The sequence below is a fragment of the Sus scrofa genome, chromosome 12 (assembly GCF_054392235.1).
Source record: "Sus scrofa isolate SSC_HxYL_T2T_F1_AM1 chromosome 12, Sscrofa_HxYL_maternal_Yorkshire_Landrace_v2.0, whole genome shotgun sequence".
Taxonomy (NCBI): domain Eukaryota; kingdom Metazoa; phylum Chordata; class Mammalia; order Artiodactyla; family Suidae; genus Sus; species Sus scrofa.
The window spans coordinates 837941-858693 of NC_139394.1; the positions used below are offsets into that span (position 1 = coordinate 837941).

Sequence of the window (20753 nt, forward strand, 5' to 3'; positions counted from 1 at the left end):
CTGCCGTCTGCTCGTTATTTACCTCATCAGTTCCAGGCTCGGTGTCCGTCCCTGACGCGAGACTAGCTTTCTGAGGCCGGGCGTCGTGTTTCTCCTCTGAAGCTGTCGCTGTCTTTTGGCAGCTGATGGGGGGGCAGGTGGAGTGACACTGTGGACATGGCACGGCCCCGCCCCCTGGGGATACCTGTGGGGAGACAACTGCGCGCTGGCACCCAGCTGTCTTCCTGCTGCCCGCAGGGGTGCACGTAGCTCCCAGGAGGCAGCTCCCAAGGGGGCCCTGCTGGGACCCAGGGGCTCAGGCCTGGCAGCTGCTGTTCCAGTCAGGGCAGCGCCCTGCCCACCCCGCACCCTGGCGCTGGCCCTTCCTATCAGCCAGCACGATCCGTCCGTCCGCTGCACTGTGGCCTCCACTTCCTTCTCACCCTGGAGTCGTTAAAGCGCAAGATGTCCCCAGCTCCAGGGAGCCCCGGGCGGCGCCGAGTAAGAAGGCGTGGGCCCGGGTCCACCCGAGTGGCCCCAGCAGGCCCTCCTGTCTGTGGGGACTTGCCGGCCGGGGCGGGGGGCACCTGGGACCGCAGATGTGCACTTTCTGGTCCACGTTCAACTCTGGAGCTGAACACGCTGAGCACAGGCTGGGCACGGGGAGGCCCTGGCCTTGCCTGCCCATGGGACACTGCCCTGGGCCCGGGGGAGGGGGCAGCATAGCCCCTTATCCCTTCTGGCTGGCTCTCCTGCCGTGCCAGGTGGTCCCTGAGGTTCCCAAGGGGGCCTGGGCCCTTGGCCCCCCCTCCCCAGCCTGCTGACAGGTGAGCTCCTGAGCTCTGCTTTCCCTGCAGGAGGGGGAACCTTGCCTGGCCCACTGCCCGGTCCCGGACCCACGTCACAGGGTCTGAGCTCGGGAGAGCAGCCCTGGGAAGGAAGGTGGACTCTGTCCTTGGCCTGCTCCCCCTTCCCCACCTGCCCGGAGCCCTTGGCACCACGGCCCATAAGGGTTTCTGGGTTCCGGGGCAGAGCAGGAAGCCACGAGGGGACTGGCGGGCAGGAGGGTGGCGGCCTCTGCCCTGCTGCCAGGCTCCTCTCCGCTTCAGGCCCTCCCCTGTGTGTGTGGCAGGCGGGCACCTCAGGTCTGGCCAGGCTGGCAGCCCAGGTGCCTGACTCTGCTGTAGGCTGATGTCCTCCTAGGATGCTGAGCAAGGCATTCAGAGGGCAGGGGCGCCCTGTCCGTGCCCGCCCCTCCCCCCAGCACCGCTCTTTGGGCCCTTGGCTTCCTGGGCATCAGACGTTTCCCTTGTGCACCTTGGGCACAGCTGCAAGTACCCGTCAGAGGACTTGGCAGACAGGCCGGTCCGGTCACCCTGTGTCCCCTCATCCTAGCCCTGCAGATCAGCCTCCAGTCTGGGCTGTCACTGCTGTGCAGGCAGGGCCTCGGGTCCACCCCCGACCTGCTGTGGGTCCCGCCCCCAGGGGAGCAGGTCCCACATGTCGGCCCTCTCAGAATCACAGACCTGCGGACTCCGAGCCTGGGGCAGGGGTGAGGGTGAGGCTGCTGTGGCAGGGTATTCGCACCCAGACCAGGAGACCCAGGAGGGGTGGGGTCCGCACGGAGCAGGCCAGGGTGACTGGGGGAGGGGCTTGGGCAGCCTCCCTTCCCTGCCGCCCCTGGCTCAGCAGGTGGCTGTGGGAGCGTAGGTGGGGCTGCCCTTTGAGCCCTGACAGGTGTGGTGTGCCTGGCTCTGCCTTGCCTGGGGCGAGGGCAGTGAGGCTAGGCTGCCCCTCACCCCAGCATCGCTGCAACCCGAGCACCTGGCAGCGGGCACAGAGGGGCAAGGGCGCCCGGCTCCCCCTTAAGAGCTCAAGGGACAGATGGAGGAGGCGGCGGCAGCCCCCTCAGGATGCCGTCCCGGGGGCAGCCCGAGATGTGAGCTCTCGCTTGCTTTTCGTTGCAGAGGAGCAGGGACGTGGCATCTCTCCGGCTGCACGCGGCCCGCCAGGGTGCCCGCTGCCGTCCCCAGCGCCCTCGACGCACCACCTACTGAGGCGGCCCCAGCGGCCTCTGACCGGCTCCCAGCCACGCAGGCCGCCGCTGGCCACAAGGGCAGGTGGGTGTGAGGTCCCCGGGGCAAGGAGAGTGGGGAGCAGAGACCCGCCCTGCGCGCGGACCGCGTGGGGCGACTGACCGGGGGGCCGGTGAACGGAAGGCAGGCAGACCGCCTTCTTTAAACACACGCAGCGTGTACAGAACCCGCGCCACCCTCCAGCCGCCGTGCGGCCCACCCCCCGGCAGCCCCCAGGGCGCCGTGGGATGCTCTGAGCCGTTGGGGCCCAGCAGGGCAGGGTCCAGAACCAGCGGTACTCAGGAGGCTGACACGGACCAGAACCACTTTGTAAAAATAACTAGGCTGTTTGTTGAGAAAGTGAGATCCCGGGCACGCGGGTCAGACCGCTGCCCTGCGGGGAACACAGCTCCTGCCGCTCCGGGAAGGCGGCGCCTCCCACACGCAGGCTTATTTCAGCCCTTCCAGACTTCGGGGGTGGGGGGCTTTGTCCACTAGACCCTCAAGAGAGGGGTGGGCTGGGTGCCCAGGGAGAGCCGGCAGGACGGGGAGCTCGTGGCACCAGGGAGGGCCGTCATGGCGGTGCCCGATCTGCAGCGCCCAGCCCTGCCCCAGTGAAAGTCGTGTTGTCTCCGAGGCGTGGGTTTCTAGGTCCTCAAGCCCCGCGGTGGGCCCTGGGCTCGGGGCAGGGGGTGGCAGGCGGGGCCCCTGGCGCAGATGGCTTGTAACTTCGCGGCTTGGCTTCACCACAGATCCGCCTTGGAACGACGCGTTCCCACCCCGCCACCTCCCCCGAAAAACACGATGGGGCGATGACCTGCTGCGCGGGCAGCTGGTGCCCAGCCGACGGCCCCGCCCACTGGTCCTGTCTGTGAAATAAATACAAGCGTTGGCGCGCCCCGTCCGGCTCCCTGCGCCCCTGCCGGCTGCCCCGGCTCAGACGCTGGTTTCCGGCGTGTGAACCACCTCCCCGTTCTGCTCGGGCTCCGTCTTCAGGAAATGCTCCACCTCCCGGGAGTCCACCCTCACGTCCTCGGGGGGCTTGGGGGCCTCCTCCGGGGCGGCCGCGGGCCGCCTCCCGATGCAGAAGAAGTTGCCCAGCACCAGCACGAGGGAGGAGGTGAGCACCTCGGCCCCCGCCAGGATGAACACGTACTGGTAGACATGCGTCGCGTCCAGGAGCTTGCCTGCAGAGGGGACGGGGTCAGCCAGGGTCCCCCTCACCGCCCCCCGTCCCCCCTGCCCCTCGGGCAGCACAGACTCAGAGGACGGGCCAGCGTGGCTCTGGCGAGGGTTTGGAGCAGAGCCTCCCCCCAGCGGCCCTGCCGGGAGCCGCCCGGGCCCCAGGACCGCAAGGCAGTGGCAGTTCAGGCCCCAGACCGCTGCCGGAGGGGAGAGCCAGAGGGGCCAGGGTGGAGTAGGAGGCGGGAGACTGCAGGGCAGGGCAGGCCGCAGACCCACAGCTGGGTGCGGACAGCCAGGGAGGGCCAGGACGCCGCCTCGTCGCCACCGCCTGTCTCCAGCACGCCCTTCCTCGGGCCCGGGCCCACGGCCGCCTCCCCCGGGGACCAAGCACGTGGCTCCTGGGGCCGGCGCGAGGCCGCGCTCCCTGCCGACGCCTGCTGGCCGGGCTGCCGCGAGCCTCCCCGCCCGGCACTCACCTCCCGACGGGGGCCCGATGAGCACGGCTACGGCCTCCAGCAGCAGCACGAGGCCGATGGCGCTGGAGAACTGCTGGGTGCCCACGATGGCCATGAGCACCTCGAACTGCAGGGCCCCCACCATGCCGTAGGAGATGCCGAAGAAGATGCAGAAGACCACCAGGCCGCCGTAGTCGCCGGCCGTGGACCCCGTGAGGTCCGTGAAGCCGTTGAAGAACATGGCGAAGCTGAAGAGGTAGACGGAGTAAGGCCGCACCCGCTTCAGCCCCGCCACGAAGCCCGCCGTGGGCCGGGCGAAGATGTCGATGAAGCCGAGCACGGTGAGCAGGAAGGCCGCCCGGGTGTCGGGCACGCCCAGGTCCTTGGCGTAGCTCACCACGAACACGGGCGGCACGAAGAGCCCCAGCACCATGACGGAGGCCGCCACGGCGTAGATGACGAAGCCGCGGTCCCGGAAGACGCTCAGGTCCAGCAGCCGGCGCGCCGGCCGCTGCGGCCCGGGCCCCTGCCTGCCTCCGGGCGCCTCCAGGGGCCGCATGAGTGCGGCGCACACGCAGCAGTTGAGCAGCAGGCCGCCCAGGATGAGGAAGCCGCCCCGCCAGCCGTAGTGGTCCTGCAGCAGCTGCCCCAGCGGCGACAGGGCGCACAGGAACACGGGGCTGCCCGCCGCCGCCAGCCCGTTGGCCATGGGGCGCCGCTTGTTGAAGTAGCGGTTGAGCATGATGAGCGAGGGCTGGAAGTTGAGCGCCAAACCCAAGCCTGGAAGGAGCGGGGCGGGTGAGGGCTGGACGGGCGGGGGCCCGGCAGGGGCGCCCCGCTGCCCACCCCCAGAGGCCCTGTCTCCTCCCTCAGTCCGCTCCCGCGGGCCCCGCTCACCGGTGATGACCCCAGTGGTGAGGTAGAGCTGAACGATGCTTCCGCAGAAGGACGCGGACACCATGCCCAGGGACGCCAAGAGGCCCCCCGCGAGCATGACGGGCCGGCAGCCAAAGCGATTCACACACACACTGCAGAGCGGGCCTGGCGGGTGGGAGACAGCTGTGGCGGGGGGGCGAGGCCGAGGCCCGCCCTCCCCGTGCCCCACCTCCGGCTCAGCGGACACAGGTCACCAGCTCGCCGTCCGGGCAAAGCGGGGCTCACCAGGAGAGCCTCCCATGAGAGGCCTCTCCTCCGGTGGAGCTGCGCAGGCGGCAGGACCCAGGCGTCTGTGGGGACTGGCGCCGGGACCCAGCCCAGCTGGGCAGACACAGCCCTTTGGCCAGGGCCCCAGGCAGCCTGGGCGACCACGGAGCCCTGGTAGGGCTTCCCTCTGGGCAACCCCGGGGGCTGGGCTGCAAACACCAGGTGACCCCCGATCCCCGGGCCTCTTTGCCCAGAACCGAACCTGGTGAGCTCTCAGAAGCGTCCCGCGGGCACGACGGCCCCTCACCTGTCCCGTACAGCATGGCCAGCAGGATGGAGGAGACCCAGGCCGTGTCACTGTAGCCGATGCCGAACTCACGCATGAGCTCCTTGAAGAAGACGCTGACCGCCTTGGGGAAGGCGTAGGAGAAGCCCGTGATGACGAAACAGCCCCAGAGGACGGCCCAGCCCCAGCCCCCGTCCGGGGCCTTGATGCCTGTCGGGCCCTCGTCGACCACGGCCCCTCCCATGGCCAGGAGGGCTGGTTCCGCGTCCCTGAGAAAGAGGAAGCCTGGCTCTTCACCTGCGGCAGCCCGGCAGTGTGGGGACAGAGCTGGCCCCGGGGGCCGGCCCCCCGCCCCGTCAGGCCTCAGCCCCCGGCAGCTGCCCCGCCTTACCTGGGAGCCCCGCGTCTGGCTCTCACCTGTGCCCGGCGCGGGGCAGGAGGGTCTGGGGTGACGGGCAGCTGCGTGCCTCCACCCTCCTCCCTCCCCCGCTCAGGCCTGGCCAGCTCCCATTCAGCTGGCTCTAAAGGGCAGTGGCTTTTTTGGGCTCAGCCAGGTCTCAGGTTACCTCCTGAAGACAACAGACCCCAGGCGGGAAGTCAGCCCTGCTCTGCCTCCCCCCTGACCCTGCGTCTGAAGCAGCTCCCCCTGCAGCCTGGTTCTGGCTGCCAACACCTCCCCTCTCCTCCGGCAGCGACGCCAGCCCTGGTGGGGACCTGGGGCCTGAGCTGTAGGGCGCTGTCCCTTGAGCCCTCAGCCTAGATGTGGCCGCCCAGCTCTCCCACCCCCGGGGGACAGGGCTCCCCTGCCCACTCGGGCACCCCACACCAGAAGTGCGCCGGAAGAAGAGGCTGGGGCGCCTGTGCCGTGGACTCAAGCCGTGCCCCCCAGCTCCCCACACCCGTTCCTCCCGCCTGCACAGCCCTCTGGGACAGGAAGGGGCCCAGGTGGAAGGCGGGGAACGGGCAGGAGGGCCGGGCTGACACCCAGCCACCCAACAAACCGTCCCAGCGTCCTAGCACCGCTGCCAGGCGCGGAGAGGGCGGGCCGCACCCGCTGCAGAAGCCCGGCCGACTTCCCTCTTTTAAGTCCAGGGGCCTCGGCTCCTCTGAGGCCCAGGAACGCGAAACGCCAAGGCCAGATTTCCACCTGCAGATACCCCCTCTTTGCTCCTTGCCCGCCCCGTCGCCACTGCAGACACCCCCTGAGCCCCAGGCCAGCCCAGGGCCCCTTCCCGCCTCACCTGGCAGAAGCTGCTCCGAGGACGGTCGGCCTCCTGCGGCAGGCGCTGGGCCGGGAGGGCTTGTCCGCCGAGGCTCTGTCTCTGCCCCCGCGGCAGGCTGCAGACCCGGCGTGCAGGGCCTGTGGGGCTGCAATGTGAACGCTCCACCTGCACAGATGCCCCCAGCACCTCCTGACCAGGAACGCTGGGCCAGCACCAGGCCCCTTCCCTCAGCCCGCCCGCCCCCCCGCCGGTTTCATAACCTGTCCTGGCTCCACCCCTTGCCCCTTTTCCTTGGGTCCCTCTGGACCTGGCACAGCCCCCTGGGTGGCCACCTCTGTGTCCAAAGTGGACACAGAACCCGGGGTGGGACCCCAGGACAGACAAGGGCCTCTGCCCTGGGACAGTCTGAGCAGAATGTGGACCCCCACCTCCAGCCTGCTCCCAGCACCTCGGTCACAGCCGCCGTGCCCCCTGGGGGCCCCAGGTCGGCAGTGTGGTGGGGTCTGGGCTCTGATTCAGAGTGTGTGTGTGGGGGGGTACCGCTTTAAGGGCTTTCTAGGTCCCAAGCCACAGCCACTGTTCGTGACTAGCACTGTGTGGTGGCCAGACCCCCAGGAGCCAGCTGGCTGTCCGGGTGATGACCAGGCAGACACAGCCCACTGGAGCAGAACAGTGGCCCTGCCCCCACCCTAGGCTGGGCCAGAGGCCCACCTTCAGAGCCCGCGCTGCCTCCCAGCTGGGCCAGTGCCACGCGCGCCACTTTCGGGAAACCCAGAAGCCCTCGCCTCTCTCGGCCCTTGGCCCCCGGTGCTCCGAAGGCTTGGACTTCAAGGGGCAGGATGGAGGGTGCATCTGAGGCCAAGGGCTGCGCAGCCGAAAGGGGCCTGGGGGCGCCCCAGCCAAGGGAGCCCGTTCCCCTGCAGACGCGGGCACAGCCCCTGGGTGGCCACTTCCGCGTCCGAGGCGGACACCGAACCTGGGATGGAACCCAAGGAAGGGCGCTGGGACAGTGAGCACCGCTTCAGTGTGGCCTGCCCCCAGGGTCTCCACGTGCCTGGGCCTAGGACAGGGCAGATGGCACCGAGTGGCCCTCCCGTTCCCTTGTCAGCGGTAAGTGTGGGAGGTCTGTCTCCAAGCTACATGCGACAGAGTGGCTGAAAACAACAGCAGCTGTATCTTAGGAACAGGAAGGCGCTGTGGCGCAGTGACACCGTTTCAGGCAGAAAGCACGCGGACCCCAGACCCGGCACCCAGCGATGCAGCTGGCCACGGGCATGGGGCGCTGAGAGCCTGCTTGTCCTCAGGATCCTGGCTTGTTTGAGGCCGTGGGCTTCGTGAGTAAATCACACGGGCCTCGCAGAGGCCCAGAGGGAGCGGGTCTGGGCCGAGCAGGTAGGAAGAGCCCAAGTCTCACGCATTTCAGGTCATAGAACAAGACGAGCCTCCCTCTGGAAACTTCCTGGTTGCACCCAGTGCTCACAGGGGGTGGGGGTCACAGAGGCCTGTTCTCTGCCCACCAGGGCCGGGCCCTTCCTGGAGAACTAGCATCTAGGAGAGCAGGGAGGCAGAGGGCTGGTGCCAAGGCCCAGGGGAAGGAGGACACAGCCTGTTCCGGAACCTCTGTGGCCCAAGTGGCTGCCACGTGAGGCTCGTGTGGGGAGAGGGCCATCTTCTGAGCCTGGACCAAGGCCCAGGGTCCCCTCTCCCACCAACCCCTCAGCCTGGGGTGCCAGCCCCACTGTAAAGACCCCACCCATTCCTGCACCCACCGGCCCGCAAACAGGCTTCTCGGGGAGCTTTCGGCTTGCCCCCGGGGAGGCAGGCAGGGAAGGGGATAGAGGCCGGGGTGGGGTGGGCTCTAGGTTGGGGGCCAAGGGAGTCCACCCAGCAGGGCTCCACGGGTGGAGAAGGGGCTGGGATTTCCAAGAGCAGGCAGTGGGGCCTCATCAGACCCGCCCGCTTGCCCGCCGGGTAGAGGCGGCAGTTCAAACACAAGCTGGCTGAAGTTCAAGGAGAACCCTGGGTGGGAGGAGCGGCCCCTCCGGGTGGGGGCGGGGGGGACCCTCAGTGCAGGGCGGGGGGGGTGGCACCAGCATATCTGAGGGCACATGCTGGCCAGCTGTCCTTGCAGTGACATTTACTCTCCCAAGGAAGCACGCAAACCACGTCCCCAGCCCAGAAATAACCCGCCCTGTGGGCCTCAGAAAGCTGATCTCCCAGGTGGGGTGCGTGTGCCCACTCCTGGGTCAGGTGAGGCTCTAGGGGCCACCCGGCAGGTCCCGGCCCAAGGAGGGGTGTGCATGGGGCCCCCTCAGGAGGGCCCGTCCGCCTTGTCCTCCCAAATTGGGACTCTCCCTAGCTGCTCGCCGGGCGAGGGTCCTACCTCAGGCCAGGCTCCAGCTTTTGCGTCACCCCCTCCCCCAGGGCCCTCCTTCTCTGCCTACCTCACCCCACCCCGCATCTCCACCCAGAGAGCTAGAGTTCCCAGCACGACCACCCTCCCCTCCACCCGGGAGTCAGCCCTGGCTGTGTCTGCTGGCCCCATCTCTCTCTCTCACACACACACACACACACACAAACGCGCGCACACGCGCGCGCTCTAGACGCTCACCCACCTTGTCAGTCCCCAGGGTGGGCCATGAACCTGGGGCGGGGTTCAGGGGGGCCCCAGAGCCCTAGAGCCTGCAGCCTGTCCCAGGTGCTTAGGCGGTGTGCCCTCTAGGCTGGCTGGTTACCTCACTGGACTTCCAGCTCCTGGCACGTGGGGCAGCAAAGGGCAGTTACATTCCTTCCTGACTCTTCCTCCCACACCAAGGGAACAGCCCAGCCTGCCTGGCCAGCACCCGCTCCTTGGCCCCGAGGCCCCTGAAATCCGTGGCTGACGGCTAGAGGGTGCCACATCCTCAGGAGGGGGGGTCTCCCCTTCTTCCATCTCCCACTGCCCCTGTCGTGAGACAGGACTCAGAGAGCACTGCTGGTCAGAGTGCCTGTCCCTTCCCAAGACGCCCGCCCTAGCCACACCCGCCTGTGGCTGCAGCTGCGGCTGGAGGGAGGTGGGCAGTGGGTGAAGGTGTGATGCAGGCCTGCTCGGCCGGGCCTGGCCCTCCACTCCAGCTCCCCTGACCAGGCGGCCCTCCCACGTGCCCAGTGCCCCCGCGGGCCCTCAAGTGGGGATGGAGACAGTGGCCTCACTTGCCAGGTTGGACACGGCACCCTAGGCCAGCCCCGAGCTCGGAGTCATCTCCACTCCACCACCGTCACCCCATGATGACGAGGAGGCCACTGGAGGGGGCCTGGGACATTTTTGTGCTCACCAGGAGGAGACCCTCCTCTGGGAGGGGGTGATGGGGAGGGGCCAGGACCGAGTCCGGACTTGAGCAGACGCAACCCTGCCCAGCCTGGGAGTGCCCGGCCTGCCTGTTCACGTGGTCGCCTTGTCCCACTCCGCAACTCCCTGAAGCCGCACAACCCTAAAGCCACTGACCTAGGGCCAAGGCCCAGAGGGTGGTCCGTGTCAGCAAGCTCCACCAGCCAGGAGGGGCCCCTGCCCCCCCAACTGGGTTCCTAACTCCCACCACCACCACACAGGGCCTTTGGGGCAAGTGGGGGAGGGGAAGGGCAGTAAGTGGACGGACCCTGAGCTCCACCCACTCCCCTGGCCCCGCCCCCACCCCACCCCCTCCCGGAGGCAGCTGGATGGATGCCCCTTCCCGCGCCAGCTTCCGGCTGGTCAGGCGGGGGGTCGGGGTCGGGCTGCGCTGACCCTGCTGGGCGGGGGGGTGGGAAAAGGGAGGATGCTACGTGCGGCCCCGCCCCGGACCCGCTGCCTGGCCGCGCGCGGGACGTGGGGGACGTGACCGCGCCAAGGGAGGAGCCGCCGCCGTATTGCCTGGAGTAGGCGCCCCCCCGCCGTCCGCTACCGCTACCGTATTGGCCGGAGCGTACAGCCAAGGCAGGGGGCCGCCGAGGTCAGCGAGTGCCGGGGCTGCACTGGGCGTCCCCGCCGCGCGGAAGAGGACCCCGAGGCTTCTCCAGGGCGGGGCCCGCCTCCCTTTCCCTCCTTCGGGTTCCCAGGTGGGCGCGGCTCGGGCTCGCAAGTTGACTGAGAATTCTGTGTCTCTGGGACCCGCTTTCCTGCCCTGAGGCCAGGTCTGCACTTGCAAGCGATGCCACGAGGAGCCCCAGGCCCTGTCCGCTCCTGCCCCGCCCCTGCCTCTGGGCCCAGTGCCCGGCTGGCCCGAGGCCCGATCCATGCCCGAGGCCCCATGCGGAGGCACCTCCAGTGGATCAATTGCTCTGCGAGGCCGTCTTCTCCCCTGACCACCGCCCAGAAGGGCCAGTCCAGGGGTCGCTCTACCGGGCTCCTCGCCTCGAGGGGGGAGCAGTGACCCTCTCCACACCCACCAGGTGACTGCGAGGACCACCCTGGAGCAAATCAGCCTTGTCAAGAGGGACATCGCTAGCCAGTGAGTGAGACCCCACAGGCCCCGCTCCACGCACACACACGCACACGCACGCACTAGTGTCCAGGAGCAAAAGCCCTCCCGCTGGGTGCAGCCCTCCACACTGAGGTGTCCAGCTGTAGTGGGTGAGAGCAGGGCTGCCTCCTGGGTATCAGGCCCTAGCCAAGGTCACATGAGGTCATTACAGAGCCTGCCTTGGGGTCAGGCCTCCCAGTGTCCACCCTAGGCATTATCTGGAACACACCTGCCTGGGCACTGACCCCCGGGGCCCTCAGAACCCCTTGGGGGCAGACCTCCCAGAATGCGAGCAGCTCCTCAATCGCTGGGCCCAAGGGGACCCAGTCCACCCTCCAGGACACAGGCTGGCATCTGTCCCTGTCCCTCCCAGTGCCCATCTGACCCCTGAAGAATCCTGGTCCTTCAGAATGAGGCAGGGGACCCACCAGCTCGCACAGCACCCACCCCTGCTCTTGGCTTCAGAGCAGCCCTTTGACCTGGATTGCACGAAGGCTGGTGAGTTCGGCTGCCATCTCCTGCGCCTCAGACCCCTCAGCTGGCCATGGTCAGCACACAGAGGGACCCCGCCAGCCCAAGCGCCTCTGATGGGCAGCTCAGGGCTTCCGGGACAGAAGTCTTTGTCCCTCACCACGACTCCAGGCACCCCCAGCGGCCACGACCCCCATGGCCTCCCTTCCACTCATGCCTGCTGCCCACCGGCCTGGTTCAGCATCCAGGCGCCTTATCAACCAACTTTCCGGGTAAGTAAACCCAGGCCCCCCAGGTGTGTCGCCTGGTTTTCCCAGGGCTAGGGGCCTGCTGGGAGGGCGCGAGCGAACTCAGGACTCCAGTCTGGTCCCCGAGGGGCTCCCCTCCTCTGCCCGGGTCTGGAAAGGAACCGTCTGGTGTGGGTTGGTGAGTGTTCGGGGCGGCGGCGACAGCAGGAAGGAGGTGAGAGAGGACGGCCTCGGCGCCGCCGCCCGGTGCGCACGTGCTCCCCGCTCCCTCCCGAAGGGGGCCCCGGCCGGCGGTAGCCCCACCAAATATAGCCGGCGCGCCCCGGCAGCTTGCCGCGGACCGCGGACCGAGCTATTTATACCCGGGACCGGCTCTGCAGCCTGGCGGAGCCGTCTCCGGGCCCGAGCCCAGCCCCCGAGGGGCGCCCAACAGACGGGTCCCCGGGCGACCCTGGGAAGTCGCGGCCGTGCGACCCGGGTCCGAGGGCGCGAAGCGGCGAGGCTGGCTCCCCGGGGCCCTTCAATGGGGGCAGCCGCCGGCGAGGGCCTCGTCTGTGCCCGAGGCGCCCCCCACGCGAAAGCGCGGACCCCGAGGCCGCCCCCACGCCGAGCGCAGACTCAGCGCGCGGGCGGCTCGGAAGGTCCCAGGACCCGGCCCGCGGAGCATCCGGGCCGCGCCTACCTGTCGCCGCTCGGCCGCCGCGCGCCTCTGCCCGCCTCGCTGCCAGGCGCCGAGCCGGGGGCGACTCAGTGCTCCGGTCGCTGGCGCGGCACGTCCCCCGTGCACGTCACCGCCGCCTGGCGCCGCCCCGGCCCGCCCCTCCGGACCCCGCGGGAGGGGCGCCCTAGTGCTCCCCGACGGCGCGGACCCCGGCACGGGCTGCGCCTTCTCTCCCCACCAGACCCGCGCCCACAGGCCAGCCTTGCCAGCCCCTGGCGCTGGGCTGGGGGCCCGGCGATGGGACCCCTTCTGCCCCTCTATCTCCCACTCGGTCCGCGCTCGCCTCCCTGTGCCCGGACGTGATAGGAGCACGCCCGTCGCCCCCAAGCCCAGGGCCGCGCCCTCTGACAGGTGCTCCCCACACGGCGAAGTGTCCGCGGACCCGGCGGGGTTCCCGCGTACCTGCTCAGCTCTGGGGTCTGCAGGCCTCCTTCGCCAAGTCCCCTGGGATTTGCGCCCCCATCCAAACCTCCTTCCTCCGGGGCGGGGCGGCGGCGGCTTCTCCGGGCCACCATGCGCTTGCCCGAGTGATCTTGGGCAAGGCCGGCATCCTCTGTGGCTTCCGTTTCCCCCTGTGGCTCCGAGCGCCGCGGAGCCAGATGCGGCTACGGCCCCTCCCCCCCCGCAAGCGCGCACTGCCTGTGCTGGGGTGAAGGGGCCCCACTGCGAGCTTCCCATGCCCACGCCCGCGCCCTCCATCCGGCAGGATCCTGGGCAAAGCGCTTCAAACCCAGGGTTTTCTGTTCTTTCTTTTTTCTTTGTTTTTTTTTTTTTTGGTTTTTTTTTTTTTTTTGCTTTTTAGAGCCGCATCTGTGGCATGTGGAAGTTCCCAGGTTAGGGGTCGAATGGAAGCTGCAGTTGCAGGCCTACACCACAGCCACAGCACCACTGGATCTGAGCTGTGTCCACAACCTACACCGCAGCTCATGGCAACATCGATCCTTAACCCACTGAGCCGGGCTGGGGATGGAACCCGACTCCTCAGAGATACTAGCGGGATTCCTAACCTGCAGAGCCACGGCGAGAACGCCAAACCCCGGGTTTACTGATCTGCCACATGGAGAGAACTCAGGTTTGAGGAGCTGCCGCAGCAGAGAGAGGTGTGGCCTGGGCCCAGGATACCTCCTGGGGGCGGCCCCCCAGCCACGTGACCATTTTCCACCGAGTTTACTTCAAAACAATAGCCAAGTCTCCTGGGACCACAGAGGCCAGGCACTGGTGCCTGGGCTTTATCGCAACAACCCCAGTCCCTCTGGGCCAGGGTGGCAGAACGACCATCCCTGGAGGACCACCCCTCCAGGCCTGGAGGGCGGGCACCCCCCCTTGGCACAGTAAAGAGGGGTGGGCAGAAAGGCAGCATTGGCCTCCTGGCCCAGAGTTCACCATCTGACCACCCCTTCTTTTTTTTTTTTTTTTTTTTTGTCTTTTTAGGGCCACGCCCACAGCATGTGGAGGTTCCCAGGCTAGGGGTTGAATCGCAGCTGTAGCCACGGCCCTATGCCACAGCCACAGCAACACCACATCCAAGCCGCGTCTGCGACCTACACCATAGCTCAGGGCAACGCCAGATCCTTAACCCACTGAGGGAGGCTATGGATCGAACCTGTGTCCTCATGGATGCTAGTCAGATTGGTTTCCGCTGAGCCACAGTGGGAACTCCCCAGCCACTCCTTCTGAGACACCAAGTCCACTGAGGCCTTGTGCTCTTTTTTTCCCCGGCACTGGGAGACCATCACCCACCCATTCCCTCTTAAATGAGCCCTGGCACTCACAGAGGATGTGCCAGCCCACCCCTGCCTCGGCCCAACCACCCTCACCCCAACGTGCCAAAGCAGTTGCTACAGGGGCACGGCCCAAGCCTCCAGAAGCCTGGCCAAGACTCCCAGGTGAGGCCCACTGAGTTGACCTGGACCCTGGCTCTCTGTAGGGACTCTTGGGGAGGAAGGGGGTCCCCACGGGGTCTGGGCAAGCCAGCCGCCACCTGCCTGCACCAGTGACAGTCACTGGCCTCCTTACTGCTGGAGGTGAGAGATGTAGCAGCGTGGGGGTGCAGGGCAGAGCTGCAGAAGGGGTCCCTCCCCGGGGCGGTACTTCCAACCTCTGGGGGCACCACCCTCCTCTGCCCCATCACCGAGGCGCACACCCGCTCTGCCCGGGCCCCTCTTGCCACCTGCCCGTTTTCATGAGGCTTGGGACCTGGAGACCCCACCCCTGACGCCAGAACCAATGATTCCCTGCAGCCCCAGAATCCCCTCCTACCCCTCAACTGGGAGAGCTGAGAGGAGCAGCCAAGCCTCCCCCAGACGGGGGGCTGGGTCTTCTCTGAGACCTGGGACACCCCACCCAGTGACTTGGGGGAGTGCCGGGATCCCCCCTGCCCCCCAGAAGGAGGGTTCCTGAGGGTCCCGCCGGGATTGGTTAGCCAGAGACACTGTGGGCCTGCAGGGGCCCTGGGGAGGCAGAGGTCGGGCCCCCAGCCCCGGGCCCGGCAGGTCGTCCCTGGGTGTGGCCCCTCCTGGGGGCACGGAGGGCAGGCTGACTTGTGTTCCAGGGTGCATGCTCTCTTGGGGTGTGGAGGACCAAAGTGGGGTGATGGCGTGCTGGCTGCCGTGTGTGGCCCTGCGCGGGAGCCAGCCTACTGACAGCCAGCGGGGCAGAGCAGGCTCACCCTGGGGCCGCCCCGGGCGGGGAACCACCCGGACCTGAGACCCACAGCCCTCTGGACCCTGAGCTCCCCCGGGTGCTCCATCCCATGTCCAGGGCCAGGAGCCCTGAGCACAGCAGGCAAGGAGTGGGGCCAGCTCCTCGGAGCGGGGGGTGGGTTGGGGTGGAGGTAAGGCTAGGGGTACCCTCCCTGGACCTGGCTCACATGCCCAGTTCCCCACTGTGGCCCTGGGCCAGCCCTCCACCCCAGGCTGCCCTTTCCTGAAAGAGAAGGGGGTGGCGACCCAGGGTGGGGGTGCAGCCAGCCCCGGCGAGGTCCGACCCCGGTCCACCGTGCCCCTGCCAGTGCCCCACTGGCCGCATCCTCCTCTCCACCTCCTGGACCCCAACGCCTCCGGTCGTTGCAAACCACAGCTGCAGGTCCCGCCCCCCCCCCCCCAGCTGCAGCTCCTGGGGTCTCTCCAGCCTCCTGGGAGGAGCAGGTGGACGTGGAGCCTCACCCCACCTCCGATCTCCACCTCCCACCCAGACGGCGGGTGGAGCCAGGCTCTGCAGGGCGGCTCTCCCTGAGAGTGAGCTGGGAGACCTGCAGAGACGTCTGAGGATCTCAGCCGCCCCTGCGGAGTGGGGGGGCAGGCCTCTCGCTCCTGCCCAGGGTCAGATCTTGGCACCAAGGAAACTTCTGGGGCCTAATGGAGCCGTGGAGGCGTCCCATCCTTTTAATTTTTTTCTTTTCTTTTCTTTTTAGGGCCACACCTGTGGCATATGGAGGCTCCCAGGCTAGGGGTCGAAATGGAACTACAGTTGCCAGCCTACACCACAGCCATAGCAACTCCAGATCTGAGCTGCATCTGTGACCTACACCATAGCTCATGGCCACGCTGGATCCTTGACCCACTGAGGGAGGCCAGGAATCGAACCTGCGTCCTCATGGATACTAGTTGGGTTCTTAACTCACTGGGCCATGATGAGATCTCCAAGGGACCCCATCCTTGAGCCTTCCACACCTCCCACTGGACTCCAGACCCCAGTCGGCCACTTGTCCTGCCCCAGGCCTGCCTGTGCTAGCCAGCACTGGCTGCCACCACCCTGGGGACAAGGTCGGGGCCAGCACAGGCCAGATTGTTGAAGAGGTGAGTCTTGGGATGGATATGGGGCTCCCTCTGCCCTGGAGTCCTGGCTCTTGAGCCCGCCCTCCTTAGGGACCTGGAGGCAGGACTGTCACAGCAGGGCCTCGCTCTCACACTACACCTGCAGGAGGTGCAGCAGCAGAATCTTCCCTGAGGCCTAGATCTGGGTGGGGAGGCCGCCTTTCCAGCCAGAGGGCAGTGATGCCCAGGCCTCTCTCCCAGCAAGGCCCCCCCTTCCTCCTGCGGCCCCTGGGCTTTTCCTTGGAATCGGCTCTGGCTTCCAGTAAAATAAACACATTAACCACTTGGCTGGCCCAGGCTGTAGGCAGAGGCAGAGCCAGCTGCAGAGGCCAGCGCCCGCCCAGCTCAGCCTGCTGCGCCTGCACTCCCCACCCGGGGCTGGTGCTGGCACGGCTCGGGGTGAGCATGTGGGTGGGATTGGGGTGCTGTGGGGGAGGAGAGTTTGGGGGGAATGGGGCAGGCTCTGGCCTGGGCCTGGTGGGTGACCACCTGGAGGCCCAGGCTGGCTGCCACCACTCCGGCCAAGGTCAGTCACGAGGGGGTCACCCCAGCTCCCTCCTCCTTATCCCACAGCCGCCCCCCCTCGGGGGGGCAAGGAACAGCAGCCTGGCTGGGGTGGGGGGAGGCCCGGCGTCTCTCCAGAGGGCTGGGTGTCCTCGCACCGTGTGGCAGCCGCCCCCAGAGGGATGATTCAAAGCAGCCTCGGAGGCTCTGCCGACTGGTCCCGGAAAGCCAGCGCCGTCACCCCGGCTGCCTCCTGTGGGCACAGTCCTCCATCCAGGCCCCACTCGAAAGGAAAACTGGCTCCACTTTGGGAATGCCCTGGAGGACACAGACCCTGGACCCTGAGAGGAAGGGGAGGGGTGGCAGGTGCCAGACTAGGATTGCTGTCTGGGCCACGACCCCCGGTCCCCTGGCAAGGGCACCGCTGGTCCTTCCTTCCACCCCAGCCCAGAAGTCTCCAGGCAGTGCCCCTTCCAGGTGGGTCTCGGCAGGGGGTGGACTTGACCATCGAGCGGCCAGAGGGCTGTGCAGACCCTGCCCCCTCCCCTGCCATGCACACCCCAGCTGCTCAGCCACGGTGCCCCCCTTTGCCTCTTCTCCTGGCCTGGCCCAGGCCCCTCACCGGGCCCTGGGGGTTCAGGTGTGGCAGTTCTGCCACTCGGCCCCTGAGAGCAGCCTGGGTGACAGAGTGTGCTGTGGTCAGCCTCATTTTACCCAGCTGGTCCTGTTTCTGAAGGCGACGCCTGCAGTCCTGCTGCCTGCCGACCCCGAAGCGGGAAGCAGCGCCGGAGGGCGAAGCAAAGGCCACGTGCTTGCTTTTAGAAAAGTACCCGCGTGGCCTGGGAGCGACAGAGGCCCACGCCCCCGGGGGTCAGGTGGGGCGATACTCCCTTTCTCCTTTGCACTTTTCTAGGCTTTCCCAGTGTTCCTGCAGGGAGTGTCTATTTGTTGAGTCTTTGCCTTTTTTCCAGTTGAGGTTATGTTCACATAACACGCACTTAGTATGTAAAGTGTGCAACTCAGTGGCGTCCGTGCACTCCCAGTATTGTGCAAACACCAGCCCTCGCTCGTCTCAGAACTTCTTCACCACCCCGTAAAGACCCTCCCCGGATCCGAGACGTCGTCGCGCCCCGTTTCTCGCTCCCGAATCCTCCGGGAATGGCTGACCCGCGCCGCCCCCGTGGACCCGCCTCGTCCGGGTCCGCCACGTGAAAAGCACCCGGGGAGGGGGGCCGGCAGCCTTTGTGTCTGGCTGCTTTCACGCTGCAGTGTCCTCAGGTCCACGCACGTTGCCTCTGCCCCTTCACTCCCTTTAGGGGTGAACGCCAACCCACAGTTGGAGGTCCAGTTCTCCGTGGACAATGGGGTCATTTCCCCCTTTTGGAGATTGTCAGTAACGTGTCTATGAACAGGAAAGGTTTTTAGTTTTGCTTTGTTTCGTTATTGCCTTTTTTTCTTTTGGTCTTTTTAGGGCCACACCTGCGGCGTATGGGGGTTCCCAGGCTAGGGGTCCAATCAGAGCGGTAAGTGCTGGTCTACACCACAGCCACAGCCACAGCCACGCGGGATCTGAGCCACCTCTGCGACCTACACCACAGTTCATAGCAACGCGAGATCCTCCACCCACTGAGCGAGGCCAGGGATCGAACCTGAGTCCTCACGGATGCTCGTCAGGTTCTTTAACCACTGAGCCACGAGCCATGATGGGAACTCCCCGTTTTTGTCTTTTCAGGGCCACATGTGCATCCTATGGAAGTTCCCAGGCTAGGGGTCAAATTGGAGCTGCAGCCACCGGCCTACACCACAGCCACAGCGATGCAGGATCCGAACCGCATGTGCAACCTACACGGCAGCTCACGGCAACGCCGGATCCTTAACCCACTGAGCGAGGCCAGGGGTCAAACCTGGGTGCTCATGGATCCTGGTCAGACTCATTTCCACTGAGCCAACCCAGGGACTCCCCTGCTGCACCCTTGTAGGTTCCCAGCAGCACACGGGCAAGTTTCCGTTTTAGAAAAATCAAACCATCTCAACAGGCGCGAAGCGGTCTCGCATTCTCATTTTGATTCGCATTTCCCTTGTGACCAGTGACAGTGCATCTTTTCCGGAGTTCGCTGGCCACTTGCACATCATCTTTGGGGAAATGTCTCTTCAAGTCCTAGACCATTGTTTAAATTCGATGATCTTTTCTGGCTGAGTTTCCTCTGTGTTCTGGACCCTATCAGATGCATGTTCCTGGGCCTCTTTGCCTTTCACCCTCTGACTCTGCCCCTTGATGCAGAAGGCGTTTGTCTCTCTGGTTGCTGTGTCTTCCGTGTCACAGCTCAGAAGCCATTGCCTTGAAGACTTACCACACGTTTTCTTCCAAGGATGTTTGGGTCTCGCTCCTTGGGTTTAGGTTGTCGAGCCTTGAGGAGACATTTGTGTGTGACGTGAGCTCGGATCAGACTTCATTATTTGGCAGCTGGAGACCCACTCATCTCAGTGCCGTTTGTTAATCTATTACTTTCACAACTACGAAAATAAGTTAAAAAAAAAGCCTGTCCTGGAGTTCCCGTCGTGGTGCAGTGGTTGGCGGATCCAACTAGGAACCATGGGGTTGCGGGTTCGATCCCTGGCCTCGCTCAGTGGGTGAAGAATCCGGCGTTGCCATGAGCTGTGGGGTAGGTTGCAGACGCAGCTTGGATCCCGCGTTGCTGTAGCTCTGGCGTAAGCCGGCAGCTACAGCTCCGTTTGGACCCCTAGCCCCGGAGCCTCCATATGCTGCGGGAGCGGCCTAAGAAATGGCAAAAAGACAAAAAAAAAAAAAAAAAAAAAAAAAAAGCCTGTCCCTGTATTTAAATTGGAGTAGGCATTGCAGGACAGAGGCCTCCCTTGGGTCCAGAGGCTGCCGCAGGCTCCCCTTCCTACTCCCAGAGCCGCAAAGCCCTGCCCCCACCCTTGTCCTCTCCAGCCTGTGGGCCACAGGGGGCCGATGAGCAGCCTCGAGCCGGAGGCCCTACTGATGGATGTGGAGCAGAAGGCCACTCGCCTAGGGAGGCCAGGCCAGGTCAGGCCATGCAAGAGACCCATCTCTCCCTGGGATCAGGCTGGGCAGGTGGGCCGGTGGGTGGGGGCACAGCCCTTGGCTCTCAGCCCAACCTCTTGGCCTGGAGGCTGGATAGGGCAAGCCCCTAGGGTTTGGGCTCTCCCTGCCCCCACCTGCTGCCCCAGGCCCTCAGACCCAGTCCTCTTCATCCACTCCCCGCCGGCGACGCTAGGGCTCTGTTGCCCCTGCTCCATCCCGAGCTGGGGGCTGAGGGCAGGAGGGGGTCAGGGCTCCCTCTGCCCCTCCTCAGAGCCCGGCTAGGTCCTGGGGTGGGCCTGGGACCTGGGGGTGCGTGGGTCAGGGTGGGAACTGTCCTTTCGTGCTGCTCACCAGCCGGAGCCTCCCACCTCCCTCTTTGCTCCCTGTGTCCACACCCTCCTCTCCCTGAGGCCTCCTGGACCTTCCAGCCATGGGCCCCACTGCCCACGCCTCCCCTCCTGCCGGAAGCCGCCCAGGTCAGGCGCCCAGCAGACAGCCGCTCTGCTGGCTTCCTACAGGCCCGTTCTTCCTCGGGGTCTCCTCCCCGTGCACCCCCCACCCCGCAGCCTGCCGCTGTCTGCCCCCCACCAGCCGTGGCCTGAGGGAGGTGTTGCTAAGAGCGGTGGAGCGGCCAGGCAGGGAAGGACTGGGGACAGAGTCTGTTGGGGGTGGGCTGCGGGGGCCCCTCTGCTGGTGGGCCTGGCCCAGGCTGGCCCTTCGCGATGACCAGTGGGGATTTCAGGAACTGGCGCCTCCACGCATGGTCCGGCCTCCTCGCCACCCTGCAGCCCGTGCCCTGTGCCACGGCTGGAGGGAGCCTCCCATCCCGCTCCTGGCCCAGGCCTCCACCTGCTGGCCCAGGCCACCGTTGAGGCATCCGCTGCTCAGGTGGGCTGCCCGGTGGCCCCGGTAACTTAGCCCACGCTCTTGGCCCTGACCTCCCGCTCACTGGGGATCTTCGTACCTGCTGAGGGCTGAGCCAGCTGTGGGCCCCCTTGTTTCCCGACTTCGCTCTCTAGGGATCAGGCTCGCTCACCCGGGCTGCCCGCTTCCAGGTGGCACCTGGAGTTACAGCTCCCCACTAACCCCCTAATCTCAGCCCC

At 66.6% G+C, this 20753-nt stretch overlaps 3 protein-coding genes across 6 annotated transcripts; 2 read left to right on the forward strand and 1 right to left on the reverse strand.

The window, feature by feature from the left end:
- Positions 1 to 1183: 1183 nt before the first annotated feature.
- LOC146397961 (uncharacterized) lies at positions 1184 to 2954 on the forward strand. Its single transcript, XM_084983337.1, has 2 exons — positions 1184 to 2099; positions 2807 to 2954. The coding sequence occupies exons 1-2, from the start codon at positions 1184 to 1186 to the stop codon at positions 2932 to 2934; spliced, it is 1044 nt and encodes a 347-aa protein (XP_084839463.1). The 3' UTR covers positions 2935 to 2954.
- On the reverse strand, positions 2382 to 12299 carry SLC16A3 (solute carrier family 16 member 3). 4 transcript variants are annotated; one of them, XM_084983331.1, is made up of 6 exons: positions 12226 to 12299; positions 6365 to 6483; positions 5145 to 5392; positions 4592 to 4735; positions 3716 to 4474; positions 2382 to 3241 (listed from the first exon to the last, which is right to left on the reverse strand). In XM_084983331.1, exons 3-6 carry the CDS (start codon positions 5365 to 5367, stop codon positions 2991 to 2993), a joined length of 1377 nt encoding a protein of 458 aa, XP_084839457.1. In that variant the 5' UTR covers positions 5368 to 5392; positions 6365 to 6483; positions 12226 to 12299; the 3' UTR covers positions 2382 to 2990. The 4 variants fall into 4 exon arrangements, with proteins under 4 accessions (XP_084839457.1, XP_013845288.2, XP_084839456.1 ...); XM_013989834.3 differs by having other exon boundaries at positions 6365 to 6491; XM_084983330.1 differs by having other exon boundaries at positions 6365 to 6511.
- Positions 10271 to 17593, forward strand: LOC146397962 (uncharacterized). The gene is made up of 5 exons (XM_084983363.1): positions 10271 to 10420; positions 10754 to 10812; positions 11198 to 11322; positions 11467 to 11567; positions 17320 to 17593. The coding sequence occupies exons 3-5, from the start codon at positions 11235 to 11237 to the stop codon at positions 17494 to 17496; spliced, it is 366 nt and encodes a 121-aa protein (XP_084839489.1). The 5' UTR covers positions 10271 to 10420; positions 10754 to 10812; positions 11198 to 11234; the 3' UTR covers positions 17497 to 17593.
- The last annotated feature ends 3160 nt before the right edge of the window (positions 17594 to 20753 follow it).